Genomic DNA, 18,908 nt, shown 5'->3' on the forward strand with positions numbered 1-18,908 from the left:
CCCGTGGGTTTCTCGGATTGGTTAGCGCTATCATTAGTGCCACTGCTGTTTAAGAACTACACACGGACAAGCTGAGTGACAGCTAAGACTTTAAAGCCTATGTATTTTTCAAACAGGTTTTCAAACTGTTTTTCATGACAGATTTTTTTTTCTTTCTCCCCCCCCATTCCCCCCCCCCCGAGCTCTATCATTAACTGCTGACAAGCTGACAGAATAAATACTCCGGCGTTTCAGAAACCATCTAACAGTCTTTTACTTTTCCTAACACCCTGCCACGATTCTGTGGGTTTTTTTTTTCTTATGAGGTTTTTTTTTTGAGGGGTGTGTGTGTGTGTGGGGGGGAAGGAGGCGAAATTATTGTCTTGAAGAGAAGAGATAAAGATAGGAATGACTTCGGAGCTCACCTGCTCAATTTGGGCGAAGAATTGGGCGACGTCCTCATCCCTCCATTCCGTTGCTTCTTCTTGGGCGAGAGACTCGTCAGCTGCTCGTCTTCAACTAGAAACACAAGGAACTCGTGAGGTTATGTCCAGCTCAGACATGGGATACAGGTGAAATAGCCACAACAACAACAACAACACACACACACACAACACACGCACACACACTGTTCCATTCCTGCTATCTTAGATCATTGCTACTTTTCATCAGCTTGAATTAAAAAAAAAACCATCCTGGCTGAAAAAGCGACAGGTTGAAAAACTCAAGGAAAAGAAAAGAAACAAGTGATATCCCTGATAGCCTTGTTCTTAAAAAAGAAAATGGGGGGGGGGAGCATGAGAGTTTAGCTAGACATAACAATACTGAATCTAGTGTGAGAACCAAGGTTATTGAAATAAGAGATGATAAGAATTGGCCGGGCTGGAGAAATGGAGGGTTCTCCGAACTAATTGGGGGAATGTGATTTATGACTGTTAATTGGAGGAGGGAATTGTGCTTTGATACTAGGTGCCCAAGTTGGGGGGGGGATTCAGTTTTTGGCTTCGATTGTGTTAGTGCGGATGTTATGCTACTCGAATAAAGATTCTTTAAGGTAAACAATGCCTTGAAGTTCTTTCAAAAGTTTCATCTGTCGGAACCAGGACATTAAGCTAAAAACTAAGTTCCAACAATGAGATGTGCTGATAGAAAGAAATCCATTGGGTGGCCAATGGATAAAGGAAAGGATTTATTTAAAAAAAATGGGCGTGAGGTTTGCCTTATTAGCAAAAATTACAGATGCTTTGAGGTGGTTTGTTATTATCATTGCATCCTTTGGCAAAATTCTTCAGCACGGCAGTTGTTAACCTTCAACACAATGACACCAGCATTTCCTAACAAGCTCTAATTCAATGCCATTATTACTGTAAGATTATTATGAATGGATCGGTATTTTTGCTAATTAGAAACGTCTAGTCTAGCAAAACGCTCCTGCGTTCAAAGGAAACAAACAAATTAATATTTCAAAGGGAAGAGGAAATGAGACCAATACGAAACAGTACGTTAAGAACAATAACAACAAAACAGGGCCCTCAATCATTTCAGGAATTATTGGAAGAAAGAAGAATAAAATGCAAAGAAAGGAGTAGAAGACGGAGGAGAGGAGACAGCAGATTTCATGGCAAAAGAATCAGACTACAGAGCATAGAGAGAAATTGAATGCCAGCATCTAAATTGCACTTTTAATAGCTTTACGATATTTTTGGTGGTAGCTGGAAACTCGTATGTTAAACCTCTGTGGATATTTTCTGTAATTTACATCTTTCCATCCATCAGTGTGTCCTTCCCTCTGTCTAAATTTATAAATTCGGCCAAGTGCCAATCTAGAGCAGAAGCTTAAATCTCTCACAATAATTAGAGAGGGGGGAAAAAAGTAGCTAAAACCTTCTAAACCAAACATTAGAACCCATTTCCTCCTTTTCATAAAGCAAAAGTATGTTGGAATAATATGTACATAGGAAGTCCTGGACTTTACAACAGTTCATTTATTGACTGTTCAAAGTTACAGCAGTACGGGGAAAAAGTGAATTATGACCATTTTTTTCACAGTTACGACCTTTGCAGCATCAGGATCATGTGATCAAAATCCAGACGCTTGGCAACTGACTCATACTTATGACCGTTTCCGTGTCTCGGGGTCACGCGATCCCTGTTTGCGACCTCCTGACAAGCCAAGGCAACGGGAGAAGCCAGATTCACTTAACAACCAGGTTACTAACTTAACAACTGCAGGGATTCCCTTAACAATCGTGGCAAGGAAGATTGTAAAACGGGGGCGAAAGTCACTTAACAAACGTCTCACTTAACAACAGACATTTTGGGCTCAATTGGAGACAAGAGGGGCTGTCAGCTTCAGAGGCAGCAGTTTTCCTTGAAAGAAAATTCCTAGGTGAAGGAAATTACTCAAGATATACTACATCTACAAGACGCTGAGCTTGTCAGCTGGAAAAATGACATCCTGGGTTTGAGACCTGAGCACCACAGGATGGGGTGAGCTCCCGTCACTTGTCCCAGCTCCTGCCCACCTATCAGTTTGAAAGCATGCCACTGCGAGTAGATCAATAGGTACCACTTCGGCGGGAATGTAACAGCATTCCGTGTGCCTTTGGTGTATAGCCATGCTGGCCACATGACCCCAGAAAATGTCTTCAGACAATGCTGGCTCCCTCAGCCAAGAGACAGAGGTGAGCCCCGCCCCTCAGATTCGAACACAACCTGACAGGGAAACCTTTAACTTGAGCTTACTAGAATTGCTACAGTTGTAAAACACATCTACTAATGCTATTTGATCGATTCGCCTAACTGAATTTGTCTCACAACTGCGGCAAGAAAAATGAGGGCAAGGTTCACTTATTGTGTCACTTAGCCATTTCGGGGCTCAACTGCGGTCGTTAAGTCGAGGATCACCGGTACTCAACCTTAAAATCCCTTTATTTACGGTGTGATTATTGTCTCCAGAAGAACCAATTGCCTAGACCAGAGGTCCCCAACCTTTTGGGCGCCAGGCACCGGTTCCGTGGAGAGAGTTTTTTTCCACGGACTGGAGGGTGTGTGGTTTCATGTGCTGCCTGCACCCCACGGATGGGACTTTTTTTGTTTGTGCAGCCCAGATGCTGGCATGCCGCAACCTGGTTGTTGGCATGCCACGGCCCGGTACTGGTCCACAGCCTGGGGGTTGGTGACCCCTGACCTAATCACCTGACACTTGCCAAAAAAAGCAAATTTTCTCATTTTTCAGGATAATGCCTGGGTAGATTCCCCCCCCCCCCTTCTTAGGCCTCTGTGACTCGGGAACCAAATATGCCCAGAACAATGTGTCAGCTATTTCTGTATTTCTCCCCTATTTCTGTGTTTCTTCTTCTTCACCCTCTGTAAAATAATAATAATAATAACAACAACAACAGATTAAACATTATATTCTGTATGTTGAAAGTGTGCAGCTTCAACCTTTCCCAACTGGCTCAGAGCAATGTAGAGATGTTGATCTCCTTTGTCAGCTGCCGCACGTACTTAGACCCTTGCGTGATCACTCTCGAATTCCTCTGCCCCTTGTCAAATCTACACAAACTTACAGTGAAGCTACAAAATATGGCAGATTCACTGAGGATCAGGAAGAGCCCAGACGGCTGATGTCTCTTTCTTCAGCTAAAAGTTCAACTGATGAGTTGGTAACACATTTCTAATCAAGGGAAATGCTTGCCCATACCTACAGTACAGTACATGTGTGTAGGCGTGCGTGTGTATGTACCTTCTGTCGCTTTGCTTATCGAAAACAGCAAAAAGGGACAAATCAAATCATTTACAATTTTATTTTATTTTTTGCCCAGAGAGAGGGAGGAATGTGTACTTGTGAACACATTGTAAATAAATATTTCAGTTAATTATTCATGCCTCGGTCATTAATACTTTATTTTCCTCTGCTTTGCCTTGGCAGAACGCATCATAAAATCATTGATTAGCACGTCAAGGTACTGATGTTCAAGTATTCACTCACTAAAATATTCAGTCTGATGGAAAGAGGGTTGTCTATTGATGGAGGAATGATGAAAAAAAAATCTGGGATAGATCAGGGAGCCTTTTTAACAGAGAGAGAGATGGTGACAATATTATTGGCAAATTTGTAAAACACACAATGTTCCCTATAACTGCAGAGGGTGATTAAGAAATCCTTTCTATTCTTTGGAAAAGAGACCAAAATGTACGGTAAAGTAGTCCCTGTGGATTTTTTTTATTTTTTATTTATTTTAATTCCATTTATATCCCGCCCTTCTCCGAAGACTCAGGGCGGCTTACAAGCTTAGCAGTAGCCTTCATTCTATGTATATGCCTGCTTATTAGGGCTTTCACACACACCCCCAAGCGGCATTATTACAAAGTCAGCTTAATTGCCCCCAACAATCTGGGTCCTCATTTTACCTACCTGGGAAGGATGGAAGGCTGAGTCAACCTTGAGCCTGGTGGGACTCGAACCTGCACTAATTGCAGGCAGCTGGTGTTACTTAAGGAGGCATTAGCCCACTGCTCCACCAAGGATCTTACTCTGTTAGTTGTTGCCAGCTATAGGGGGCGCTGCTCCTGTCCGTTTCAAGGCCATTGAGCCATCACTGTCTGAAGACATTTTGTGGCCAGCATGACATCACGGGGAGCTGTTATCTTCCCATCCAAGTGGTACCTATTTATCTACTCACATTTGCATGCTTTCAAATTGCTATATGGGCAGGAGTTCGGGTGAGGACAGGAGCTCACCCCTTCACGGGGTGCTCAGGTCTTGAACCTGGGCTGCTGGCTTTCCAGCCGACAAGCCCAGCGTCTTAACCACCGTGAGCCGCTTGATGCAGGTAATAAAATTCGATGAAATTCATAATCGTGAAGCAGATTTGCAACTGCAAAACCAACGTAAGCATCCGTACTTGAAAGTGAGCGACCGAAGGGCAGATTTTGAACATCCCTGGTCAGGCTCATTTGAGTGCTTCAACCCGTTGAGCCACGACCTTCCTCACAATTCGGCAGCAATTGCCTTTCATCCGCCTAGGATAAGAGACTGAGTTTCCACACATTTCAGATTTTAGGGGTTGTTTGGTCAAGTGGGCTGAGGGTGGGGGCCTTCGTACATAAGAATACTTTGCAGTTTGAAGATATGTTGACAGGCTTCACTGGAGGAGCCTGTCAGCATTTGCTTTCATTTGGAATTAATAACGATGGCTTCTTGTAAGGACAAAATATGCTTTCATGCATCTAACGGAAGTCATGACAAGTCGTTTAGAATAGAATAGAATAACAGAGTTGGAAGGGACCTTGGAGGTCTTATAGTCCATCCCACTGCTCAGGCAGGATACTCTGTACCATTCCAGACAAGTGGTTGTCCAGTCTCTTCTTAAAAGCCTCCAGTGATGGAGCACCCACAACTTCTGGAGGCGAGTTGTTCCACTGGTTAATTGCCCTCTCTCTGTTGGAAGTTTCTCCTTAATTCCAGGTTGCTTCTCTCCTTGGTTAGTTTCCATCCGTTGTTTCTTGTCTGGCCTTCAGGGGCTTTGGAGAATAAGGTTGACTCCCTCTGAGATATTGGAAGACTGCTATCCTGTCCCCCCTCGTCCTTCTCTTCATTAAACTAGACGTACCCAATTCCAGCAACTGTTCTTCATACCTTTTAGCCTCCAGCTAAATCATCTTTGTTGCTCTCCTCTGCACTCTTTCTAGTCTCAACATACTCTGTTCAATTTTGACCTAGATGCCCCACTTGACCCCTCTTTCCAATCAGCGGGCTTCTCTGTCTAAAATGCGGAGTTTGCTACCTTTATTTTTATTATTTTTTATTTTAATTCCATTTATATCCCGCCCTTCTCCGAAGACTCAGGGCGGCTTACAAGCTTAAACTGGGAGACAAGTGATACAGAGGGCCTTTTGTGCGCTCCAAGCCAAAATTTCTCAAAGCAAGCTTACATTTCTGATGAATGACCCATATCTCAAATGGACCAACGCAGTCTCTTCATTACCATCCTTCAGCGGTCCTTTTTTTCTTGATGCTGCTCCTTTTTTTTCCAATGGCTTAGAAGGGACAGCCTATCTGACTTTGGGCCTTATTTCATAAGGCTGCAGGTGTCAAATGCTAAGATCTTGTCATCCCAAGTCTGTCACTGCATCTTTTCTGCCAATAGCCTCCTTCTACATCAGCGTTTTATAAACACGGCATTGTTTCAAGACGTGTGGACTTCAATCAAATGCAGATGGATGCCGGAATCTTGCCCTGATGGGTTTGGGGTTTGTTCTGGGTTGTGTTCTGTACCAGCCTGCTACCGGCCTTGCAGAAAAGGCAACCCCTTTACAGACGGCAAGAGGCTGGAATACATCTGCCAAATTTATTACAAAAACAAACAAGACACGAACCAAGATACCGGAGCTTTGAAACACTATCTGAGCGGTTGCTTTCAGCAAACCAGCCCTCCCCACACAAGTCCTTTATAAAGAGTTCAGGGCGTGGCTTCTCTCTCCCTCCTTCCGAGAAGCCCCATTGCCTTCCTCTGTTTACTCCTACTTGACTGCCTCCTGCGTTGGGCGTCCTTGAACAGGGCCAGCTGTGGGTCATCTTCATCCACACTGTCAGGCTCACACAGCTGGGTCTCCATGGTGACCAAGTGGGAGGGGCCTGCCTGAGGGCTATCATCAGCAAGGTCTTCAACACCCCCCTCCTCCTCTGAGTCGTCCGACCCAACTGCCGAACCCACAGGCTGACCCTGAATCACAACAGGTTGTGCTGTGATGTTCTGAACCAGCCAACTACCGGCCTTGTAATAAGGCAAACCCCTGTTCAAGCAGTAGAGACTGGAGAGCGTCTGAGGTTGCAAAGCGTCTGCCAAGTTTAATTCACAAGCAAAACAACAGAACAAGAAACACAGGAACTTGAATACTCAAGCGGAAGGGTTGCTTTCAGCAACCAGCCCCTCCCCAAACACTCCTTTTATTTAGAGTTCAGGGCGTGGTCTCCCTGTGCCTCCTCCCGAGGAGTCCCACAGCCTTTCTTTGTTTGTTCCTGCTCGACTGCCTCCTGCGTCGGGCGTCCTTGAACAGGGCCAGCTGTGAGTCATCATCCTCCGCACTATCGGGCTCACGCAGCTGAGAAGAGGGCCCCGGCTGAGGGCTCTGCGAAGCCTCCAAGCCATCATCAGCCGGTTCGTCTTCCACACCCTCCTCCTCCCCCTCATCTGAGTCATCCGATACATCTGAACCGGCTGCCGGACCCACCGGCTGGCCCTGAGTCATAACATGTGAAGCCCCTTGCTCAATATTTCCTGGTGTACCCCCCAAGCTGTGCTTTCTGAACTTCTCCTTCAGCCCCGGCCTCCTGTTCCCGGTTCAGTCTGTTAAAACTTGTGGTCCCTCCATAACACCTCGCAGCTTAGTTATTGCTTGGCGTCGTCTCCTTTGCGCAGAGCCTGAAAGCAAGCTCTTATCAGATAGGGAAGCCAACACAACTGGAAGTCCATCAAAAAACTGGTGGGCGTAACCGAAAACTTAAATTACTGCCGGGTGGGCGATGGGTTGCTCTTTTTTTCGTCCTCCGAAATGGCTTCCAGCAGGTTTTTTGTTATCGTTGTTTGTTCTTTACAAATTATCCTATGAACTAATTGTGCAGTAGTTTCAGTGACGAACTAATTAAGGACCTGTTTTCTCAGTTCACACTAAAGAAATTAATTTCAGATGTTGTTTTTTTCCTGCCTGCTTTCATTTCAGCCTAAATGTAATTAAAGCAAATTACGGGATCTAATGAACGTAAACTGCTAGACATCTAAGCAACAACGTGATCCTTATTATTTGGGGGTTGTTGTTTTGCTGTTGTTGTTGTTGTTTTTTCTTTACTTTCCAAAGAAGACTCGTACAATAAACAGAGGCTGTCAGATCCTACAACGTGTGTCAGGACCTCCAGGAATCGGTAGAGAAGGTGTCGCTTGAACAACTGGCCATCTTCTACAATTAGCATCAAGAATATAATTAGTGTAAGATATTCCCAAGTCTTACTTGACCTCCTCCTCCTACACCTGGAGTGAAATACTTATGGCAGAAATGGAAGCCCCTGCCTCCAGAAGCGGTGAATGCTCCAACACTGGAAGTTTTTAAGAAGTTTCCTGCCTGAGCAGGGGGTTGGACTAAATGACCTCCAAGGTCCCTTCCAACTTTATTTTTTTTTATTGATGATGATGATGATCTTGATGAATGGCAAAATGATCTCTGCACACCTAATTCTTCTCTTTCTTTCTCTTTCTTTCTTTCTTTTTCTTTCTTTCTTTCCTTTTTCCTTCTTTTTCTTCCTCCCTCCCTCCCTCCCCTCCCTTCTTCCTTCCTTCCTTCCTTCCTTCCTTCCTTCCTTCCTTCCTTCCTTCCTTCCTTCCTTCCTTCTCAATTTCTCTCCTTCTTTTTGCTCACTTTTATGTCTTCCCTTTGTGCCAGGAAGTAAATTCTATCTTTTTTTCCAGGAAAGTACCACATACACTGATGGCATTTTAGATATAAAGCTAAAGATTCTTTTTAGATGAATGAAAAGATCTATATATACTTTCTGGGGAGTGGGGTGGCAATAGTTTGAAAGCACGATAAGCTAGGATGGGAAGTCGGATAGTTCTCCAACTATAGCTATAGTTGACATAGGGTTGACATGAGGGGTCCTTGGTGCTCTCTGAGCTTGGTGGTCTTCTTCCAGATGTTTCATGACCCAAACTAGGTGAGGTCATCAGTACTAGCCTAATCACTACCAACATTAGCACTGATGATGTTACCTAGTTTGGTAACGAGACATCTGCAAGAAAACCACCAAGCTCACGGAGCAACAAAGACCCCACAGTCATTGTCCTCCTCCTCCTCCTCCTCCTCCTCCTCCTCCTCCTCCTCCTCCTCCTCCTCCTCCTCCTAGCACTGATGATGTTCCCGTGTTTGGTAATGAAACATCTGCAAGCGAACAACATACACCAGCGAAACATGGAAACCTCACCGCCGACCCAAAAGCTATGAGTGGCATCAAGAGCCACGGAGGGAGATATGCTCAGCATCGCAAGGCAAGATAGAAAGACCTGCACATGGAGGAGACAACAAACGAAAGTCTACGATGCCATCAAGAGAGTAAAAAAGTGGAAACGGGCTGGCCACACATCAAGAAGAACCAAGGGCAGGTGGACCAAGGCCATCACAGAACAGATCCCACTGGATCAAAAGGGTCCATGAAAGAGACCTAAAACAAGACAGAGCAACGACATCAGCACGTTTGGTGGGCCCAGCTGGCCAAAGAAAGCTCAGGACTGCAATGGTTGGAAACGTGCAGAAGAGGCCTTCATCCTGCAGTGGATAGACCAGGGCTAGGATGATGAAGGAAGAGTGAGATTAATTGTTTAATGGGAAGATGTTAAATATTGCCCTCCGCTTGCTCCACCAGCTGATTGTCACAGACCAGACAAATGCATACGTAGCCCCCGAAGTTTAATTAGGAGAGAATTATGTACCCTTTTGTTCATCATTGCTATCCCTTCCCAAAACCACAATTACAGGATAGGGTTATACCAGAGTTCCCATACCTTTTGGGCACCACAGACCGGTTCCGTGGAGAGAGGTTTTTCCGTGGACCGGAGGGTGCGTAGTTTTGTGTGCTGCCTTCACTGCACGGATGGGGCTTTGCTTGTTTATGTGGACCAGTTGCTGACATGCCACAGACTGGTACCGGTCCACAGACCGGGGACTGGGGACCCCTGAGTTGTACAATTCCCAGTGGCTCTAAATTAAGGGAAGATTTGTGTTGTTTTGAAAAAGGAGATTGCACCCACCTTGCACCCAGTCTCTACTTTCATTACTATTATTTTTTAATAGCCTTGGTGGAGCAGTGGGCTGATGCCTCCTTAAGTAACACCAGCTGCCTGCAATTAGTGCAGGTTCGAGTCCCACCAGGCTCAAGGTTGACTCAGCCTTCCATCCTTCCCAGGTAGGTAAAATGAGGACCCAGATTGTTGGGGACAATAAGCTGACTTTGTAATAATGCCGCTTGGGGTGTGTGTGAAAGCCCTAACAAGCAGGCATATGCATAGAATGAAGGCTACTGCTAAGCTTGTAAGCCGCCCTGAGTCTTTGGAGAAGGGCGGGATATAAATGTAATAAAAATAAATAAAAATAAATGACTAAATGACTAATTCAATGTGGTCTTCAGTTACTCAGTAGAACCTAAGGAATACTTCACACAGGGTGCTCAAATTACACCTGAAGTAGACCTTAAAAATGAAGAACGAAGGCTGTGAACAAGGGTTTTGCCAGCTTGTCTATTCTGAAGGCCTGCTTGTCAGAACACACTTCTGGAAAACGGATTCCCATCGTGATCTAGGAAACTGCCACTAATTAGCGGGGCTTCTTTCAAACATAGGTTCAGCTCACCTTCCAGGAGTTAACACAATCGTGACATTTCACACTTTCTGAAAAACAATTGCATCACGACAACTTCGACCTGTTTAGTCACAGCAGACGGCAATCAATCGCTTGCCCGTCCTGAAAATCCCACTGAAGTAGCTTAACGAGTCCAAACCTGGTTGACGGTTGGATGGAAGTCTGTCAGATATCGTCAGAAAGACCATCGGGCTAAAAGCAAGACTGGGAAATGTGGGTTTTTGTTGTTTTTTTTTAAAGTTAAGCCATCTAATCGGTCAAAAAACATAGACTGTGGAGGAGATTATGGGTAGCTCAAGGTGGACGCGAGGGCTCCTTGGTGCTCTCTGAGGTTGGTGGTCTTCTTGCAGACGTTTCATGACCCAAACTAGGTAACGTCATCAGTGCTAGAAGGAAGTAGGGTTTGCAGAGAGGAGGACGAGGAGGAGGAGGAGGAGGAGGAGGAGGAGGAGGAGGAGGAGGAGGAGGAGGAGGAGGAGGAGAAGAAGAAGAAGAAGAAAGAAGGAGAAGGAGAAGGAGAAGGAGAAGGAGAAGGAGAAGGAGAAGGAGAAGGAGAAGGAGAAGGAGAAGGAGAAGGAGAAGGAGAAGGAGAAGGAGAAGAAGAAGGAGAAGGAGGAGGAGAAGAAGAAGAAGAAGAAGAAGAAGAAGAAGAAGAAGAAGAAGAAGAAGAAGAAGAAGAAGAAGAAGAAGAAGAAGAAGAAGAAGAAGAAGAAGAAGAAGAAGAAGAAGAAGACTGTGGGGTCCTTGGTGCTCTCTGAGGTTGGTGGTCTTCTTGCAGACGTTTCATCACCCAAACTAGGTAACGTCATCAGTGCTAGCACTGATGACGTTACCTAGTTTGGGTCATGAAACGTCTGCAAGAAAACCAGCAAGCTCAGAGCGCACCAGGGACCCCACAGTCCTCCTCCTCCTCCTCCTGTCTGCAAATCCCAGCTCCTTCTATCCCTGATGAGGTTACCTAGTTAGGGCAGACCAAGAAAACAAGCAAGCTCAGAGAGAACCAAGCATCCCACAGTCCTCCTCCTCCTCCTTCCTCCTTTTTATTGTTTGATATGTTTTATCTTTCTAAGCTGCCCAGAGTGAGTTGGGTAGTCACATAAATTTCTCTCTCTCTCTCTCTCTCTCTCTCTCTCTCTCTCTCTCTCTCTCTCTCTCTCTCTCCTTCCTTTCTTTCTTTCTTCTTCCCTCTTTCTTTCTCTCTCTCTCTCTCTCTTTCATACATAAATAAAAACTATTGATATGCTTCTCAGCTGTAAACTCTTAGCGTTATAGTAAGAAAGAACAAAAAGATAGTATTCTATAAACTGTGAACTCTCTCTCTATTTTTTGTTGGTACCATGTGACAGTGGGTTAGCAAAATAAACTAAATTATCCAGTTTATACAATCACAGGGCTGGAAGGGACCTTGGTTTATTAATCTACAGACTAGAATAAATCATGTAGGCCTACACCATTATTTTTAAGACTAGTAACTTTTTACTCATGTTCTCATTTTTCTGACCTTAAACTTATTTTGCTAACTTGTGAAGTCATCTTTTTTTTTAAAAAAAAAATCAGCATGAAAAAAAACCCCCGCATGGTTTTGTGCTTACATCTTTAAACGCGTACATTTTTGTTAAGCAGACTGCCCCAATTTAATTAATTTTCACTAAACTGGATTCATTTTTTGCATGCATTTTTAATTGCAGATGCGCATTGTAGAATCCAGAAAAATGCACATATCATGGAATAAAGATGTACTAATAAAATCACAATAAAACCGAACTCAAGGTAATTTATTTCCCAGCCAAACAGATTCTAGAAAATTCAGCCCACCAAAATAATTTCACTCTGTGTGTGACCAATTGCCTACAGCAATTTTAAAAAAATAAAATAAAATATTTTTTGTATCTGAAGTCTGTATCTGAAATATGGCTTATTTCCAGAACAGAATTGTTTATTCATCCCCTAAGAAAATTGGTGGTGTCGTACCCACAGCAGTCGACATAAATTGTTTATAGGGACAAACAATTTCTCTCTCAGAATAATTTCTGCTAACTAAATGTTAGCTACTCATTTTCTTATCAAGCAAAGACAGTTTTGTTTAGAATCATGTAAGATTTAGGATATGCGTTTTTAAGGAAAATGTTTAGGATTTATAGTTGCAAATTAACCTAGACTTTTATCTATAATTTATATCTATATCTATCATCTATCTATCTATCTATCTATCTATCTATCTATCTATCTATCTATCTATCTATCTATCTATCTATCTATCTATCTATCTATCTCTATCTATCATCTGTCTATCTATCTATCTATCTATCTATCTATCTCTATCATCTATCATCTATCTATCATCTGTCTATCATCTGTCTGTCTATCATCTATCTATCTATGTATCTATCTATGTATGTATGTATCTATCTATCTATCTATCATCTGTCTATCATCTGTCTATCTATCTATCTATCTATCTATCTATCTATCTATCTATCTATCTATCTATCTATCTATCTATCTATCTATCTCCCTTTTCCTATCCAACTACCTTTAAACTTGGAAATTGTGCTTAGAGGAGATAAATTTTCCATTGTTGCTTTGCTTTCCAACGTAGATCAACAGTATCTAATCTAAAGCCGCTTGCAGAGAGAAGGAATTGAAGTTTATGAGGTAGATGTATGCTATTCATCCACAGATCATACGTGGCGTTATGAAAAAAAAAAATAGGCCTGATTTATCGAAGAGTAGTTTGATAAGGGTTTGGGGGCCTCATAGAGACTTGTGATCATGCAATATTTTCTAGAAGGTTGTAACTGATATTCAATCTGCCTCCAGAAGTTGTGGATGCTCCAACCGTGGAAGTTTTTAAGAAGGGACTGGATAACCATTTGGCTAAAATGATATATTTATTTATTTGTTTATTTATAATTGAATTTCTATACCGCCCTTCTCCCGAAGGACTCAGGGCGGTGTACAGGGCAGTAAAAGCTTTACATAGAAAAGTTAAAATGAAATTGAAATTAAATTTAATTGGTTTCCTGCCCGAGCAGGGGTTTGGACTAGAAGACCTCCAAGGTCCCTTCCTCTTCCTCCTCCTCCTCCTCCTCCTCCTCCTCCTCCTCCTCCTCCTTCATCACCGTCATCATCATCATCATTATTGTTTTCAGAATTAAAAAGAAGCCTTCATGTTCCTAAGTGCTCTTGCCCAGATCCCAGTTACGTGTTACTGCTGAGGTTGGGCTCTATTCCACCCCCCCCCCCAACACACCCGGCCTCTCTCATTACACAAGGACATCATTAAGCTAATTTGGAGTGGGAACTCCACTCTTCCTGCCCTCCTGCTCAACTGTCACTCGAAATACATTTTGCTCCCTGGTCCTGAACACACTGGAGAGAGACAGGCCGAGGAAGGTAACCCTTCACACCTAGAAAAAGCTTCCCTGAAATGTTTCGTTGGCTCAGCCTTAAATTGACCCACAGAGGGAGGGAGGCAGGCAGAGCAAAGCCGAAGTCTGCAAACCGCTGATGGGCACATTTAGATAAATAATGATCAACCTCTGTTTTATAGTGCTGGAAGTGGTTTATAGGAAGCAGTTCCCTTGCAAAGCAACCCGCTCATTCCTAAGGTTCGGGCGCCCTCTGCTGGTGGCTATCTATAACTGCTCCACCAAATAATTTTTTTACATTGTTATGTTGCCTTTACCCAACATCTGTCTGTATTATTGTTGTTGTTGTTGTTGTTGTTGTTGTTATTATCATTATTATTATTATTATTATTATTATTATTATTATTATTATTATTATTATTATTATTATTATTATTATTATTATTATTATTACTATTATTTTCTTCTCCTTCCCTCCTTCCTTCCTTCCGATCCTCCTTCTTTCCTTCTTTCCTTCCTTACTTTTCCCTCCCTCCCTTTCTTCTTCCTTCCTTCCCCTCCCTCTATCTCCCTCCCTCCCTCTCTCCCTCCTTTCTTTCTTTCTTTCTTTCTTTTTCTTCTCCTTCCTTCCTCCCTCCCTCCCCTCCCCCCTTCCAATCTTTCTTTCTTTCTCTTTTCCCTCCCTCCGTCCATTGTCTCTTTCTTCCTTTTTCTTTCTTTTTCTCTTTTTCCTCCCTCCTTCCATTGTCTCTCTTTCTTTTCCTCCCTCCCTCCCTCTCTCTCTCTGACTTTCTCCAGGAAGGAGAGCAAGATCAAAAGACAAAGTTACAGAGTAAAGTGGGAGAGTGGCTCTTTGCTGCATCTAATTAATCCCAGAGTCACTGGATACAAGATGAGCAGCAAGTAAATTTCATAAACAAATAAGTAAATTTTAAAATGTAAATGGATGACCTGTCGAGACCTATTGATATTTGAAAAGGAGGGAATCAAGATAAAGACAAGAGAATAACTAGTAAGTGGAGGATTTCCTTGTGGTTGGTTTAATTGTTATAGAATTTTTGAAAGATTTAAACTTGATTTTAAAAAAAAAGTTGTGTTTTCACAGGAACTAGGTCTAAACTGAATGTTAATTTATGTTAATGTATGGAGATGACCACTTGATTTCTAAAGTATATAAAATGCTACTCGAGAGGAATCTAGAAGATGAATATGTTAAAGAGTGCGTGGTAAAATGGGCAAAAAAAATTGGGTGTAATATCACGCTAGATAAATGGGAGAATGTATGGATGAAGGGATTAAAATTTACATTAAGTTATAGTTTGAAAGAAAACTTTTATGAAAGGATGTGTCGTTGGTACTTGACCCCAGATAGGCTGGATGAAATGAATAAAGGGACTTCTAACAAGTGCTGGAAATGTAGTCAAATTCCTGGCTCTCTTTATCACACGGGGCGGTCTTGCAAATATGTGAAAACATACTGGATAAACATAACAATGACAATGCAAAAAATATATTAAAGATAGAGAGATTAATGAAACCTGAAGCTTTCCTTTGAAGTATGATGGACAAGACAATTGAGAAACCATTCGGGATGCTATTCCTTCCTTTACTTGCCAAGGATGCCGACTGTTGAACAACGGATTTTGAAATTGAAATTTTGAACTTAGCAGGGATGGTGAAATTAACTGCTTTGATTAGAGATAACGGACTGGACAGTTTTATAAGAGACCGGAAACTGCCTGTGGACTTTCTAAACACTAAATACAATAAAAGATGGTTAACAGAGGGATTTGAAGATTAGCAAAATGTTTAGCTTAACCTGTTAATTGCTTTTTCTTCCTATGTAGTGTTGGAGCAATCACAGCTCCTGGAGGTTGCAAATGTATGTTTTTGTTTTGCTTCATTTTTGTTTCTTTGCTTTACTCTTTGGGGAGTTTATTTTCTATGACGAAACAATAAATTTAAAAACAAACAAAGAAATAAACTACATTTGCAAGAGAAAGAAAAAGAGAGACCTTACAAAACGCTAACAGGTCAACCGAAAACCGGCCTCACTTTCCCCTACATTGCATTATTATGGGATAGCCGAGCCGGCAGCAGTCCATGAGTGAAAAATAAACTCTAAGCCAGAAGAATCTAGCCACGATGATTAATGGCAATGATACAACGGCGATTTGATCTCTAACAGAAAGAAAGTACTCTAAAGGATGGATGGGTACTGCCCGTATCATTTTTCCCCCCGCCGAAAAATAAATCCGAACCAAGAGGTTTCTTCAAAATAACAAATGGCTGCCATTTGCACTGATACCATCGCTAACACAAACATTACACCGGTAACACTCACACGGAAGTGGCGAGTTACTTATGAACGTGACACCAAAGAAAAGGGGCCATTTCACACACATACCCAATGAAATGCGGCCAAGGGCTTTAAAAGTTATGCCAGTGGCAATCCGTCTCTTCCAGAAGAATTGGCAGGAAATCAGGAAAAGCAGGACTCTAAATTATAACGGGATGTGATGGGAGGAATCCGTGCTTGCTGGAAGCTGAGAACTGTATGTGTTTTCTCTTGGTTGCTACGAAAGTTTAATATACGGATGCATCTGCTACCACGTCCAAATTCCTTGAAAATAAACATGAATTTGTATATCTATATGGGTTGGGGGGGGATGAAGAGGACAAATGGTATGAGTTAATAGGTAATATGACTAAAAGAATACAGAATAACAGAGGTGGAAGGGGCCTTGGAGGTCTTCTAGCCCAACCCTCTCCTCAAGCAGGAGACCTCATACCATTTCAGACTAAAGGTGGTCCAATCTCTTCTTGAAAACCTCCAGTGTTGGAGTGCCCACGATTTCTGGTGGCCAGCTGTTCCATTGGTTAATTGTCCTCCCTGTTAGGAAGTTTCTCCTTAATTCCAGGTTGCTTCTCTCCTTGATTAGTTTCCATATGTTGTTTCTTGTCCTGCTTTCAGGTGCTTTGGAGAATAGTTCGACCCCCCTCTTCTTGGTGGCAGCCCCTCAAATACTGGAAGACTTCTATCAAGTCTCCCTTATTTCTTCTTTTCTTTAGACTAGCCAAGTCCTGCAGCCGTTCTTCGTATGTTTGAGTCTCCAGGCCTTGGATCTTCTTAGTTGCTCTTCTCTTCCTAATAGCTGGTGTGATGAGTTCTGCCAGGTGTTTTTAGCATGCTTTCTCTAGATGCTTTGTAGTTTCAACAGCGGTCTGCCACAGATTACTTTCATTATTATTAAATGCACACACATAGACTGAAATGAAGAGAGAGAGAGAGAGAGAGAGAAGAGGAATGCTCTTGAGGAGAGGAAGAATTAAAACACCGCATTGCCAAAGATGGTACATCCAGCCTATGTTTGCCTGCATGCCGGCCAGTTCTTTTTTTTTTTTAAATGTGCTTTTGGCACCCTCACAAAATGATTGTGATGCAAACAGATGCGGAGAGGTCAAAGGGATTTCATTTGAAGAGCTGCTCCGATGGGGGAACCTTGGCAGGGGTTCCTACGCAGGAGTTGGAAAAGGGGAAACTTCCCAAAGCAGCTTTGAGCAGATGGGACGCAAGTTTTTCCGAGGTGAAAGAGGATACAACCTTCAAAGAATCAGAGACAGCCAAGCATTTAAACAGCAGATCAAAAAGTTCTCGACTCAAATATCGCTTCTCCCATGAACTCATTCGCTGCCCTTGGGGGGGAAAAAAACCCCACTATTTTCCTGAACCCTCCTTTAGAACAGAAATTATATTTCTGGCTAATATAATTATCTAAAACACAGCCGAATGGCTAAGAGAATGAGAAATTTTGCAGCGTGTGTTGCATAAGCAGCCTCTTTTGACCATCATCCAAGAAGAAAAGCAAGGTTTTCCACCTAAGCAGGAAAAACCAAAGGTCCAAGTACAGACTGGGCGAGACTTGGCTCAAAAACAGCCACTGTGAGAGGGACCTTGGAGTCGTAGTGGACGATCGCTTGACCGTGAGCCAGCCGTGTGAAGCAGCAGCCAAAAAAGCTAATACAATCCTGGGTTGTATAAACAGAAGGATAGGATCAGGATCATGCGAAGTATTAATACCGCTTTATAAAGCCTTAGTAGGACCATGGATGGAATACAGCATCCGGTTTTGGTCACCACGTTACGAAAAAGAAGTCGAGACTTTGGAAGAAGTGCAGAGAAGAGCAACTAAGATGATTAAAGTCCTGGAGGCTAAAACATATGAAGAACAATGACAAAAACTGGGTATGGCCAGTCTAGAGAAAAGAAAGACTATGGCTGACATGATAACAATATTCCAACATTTGAGGAGCTGCTGCAAAGCAGAAGAGATCAAGCTCTTCTCCAAAGCACCAGAAGGCGAGACAAGAAACAATGGATGGAAACTAACCAAGGAGAGAAGGAACCTGGAATTAAGGAGAAACCTCCTAACAGTGAGGACAATTAACCAGAGGAACTGCTTGCCTCCAGGAGAGGAACAGAAGTTGCCTTCAGAAATTGTGGGTGCTTAGTTGTGGGTGTGGAGTCTTCTTGGAACAGCTGAAAGGATCGTGTTGTTCCAAGAAGGCTCCACACCCATTTGCACCACTCAGCTGACCCTGATGACACTGGTAAACCTCCAAGTGGCCTCAACGACTCTCTAAAAGGATGCAAACAACCAGCGGTCTGCAAGGAGTATAAATCCTTCCCTTCCCCACCATCCAGTCAGAGCTGAAGAAGCTTCCTGGATCAGAAGCGAAACGTTTTCAAAAGAAAAACAAAAAAGTCCAGTTGCCTCCAGAAAAAGCACCTTTGGGATAACTACGACCTGGATGACCGAGAATCTCCACAAACATTTCAGTAACATTTCCTTCTCCTAGCATCAATTCTTCAGTGGGATATTGCCTGATGGCTTTAATACCCATGAAGGGAATGATTCTATGTCAGGGGTAGGCAACCTCGGCTCTTTTATGACTCATGGACTTCAACTCCCAGAATTCCTGAGCCAGCCAGGAATGACATAGAACAGCCTACCCCCTGTTCTGTGTCAAGCTCCCTAATTTATTTTGAAAGCTTTCAAAGCTAAGAAGTAGCACCATGTGTTGGAGCTGGGATACTAAAGGGGATTATTGGCTAGAGATGTTAAATGGTCTCTTGAGATGAAAGAA

General features: G+C 42.9%; 1 protein-coding gene across 3 annotated transcripts in view; it reads right to left on the bottom strand.

Annotated features, from left to right (window-relative positions):
- The window catches only part of LOC308669163 (calcium-activated potassium channel subunit alpha-1), a 463,457-nt gene that overhangs the window by 93,860 nt on the left and 350,689 nt on the right, over positions 1-18,908 (bottom strand). For all 3 annotated transcript variants that reach the window (XM_081329724.1, XM_081329723.1, XM_081329725.1), the window contains exon 19: positions 405-498. In XM_081329724.1, the coding sequence (XP_081185850.1) occupies positions 405-498 (94 nt within the window). The remainder of the gene's footprint in view (positions 1-404; positions 499-18,908) is intronic.

This window comes from Vipera berus, assembly GCF_964194415.1.
Source record: "Vipera berus genome assembly, chromosome: 5".
NCBI classification, from domain to species: Eukaryota; Metazoa; Chordata; class Lepidosauria; order Squamata; family Viperidae; genus Vipera; species Vipera berus.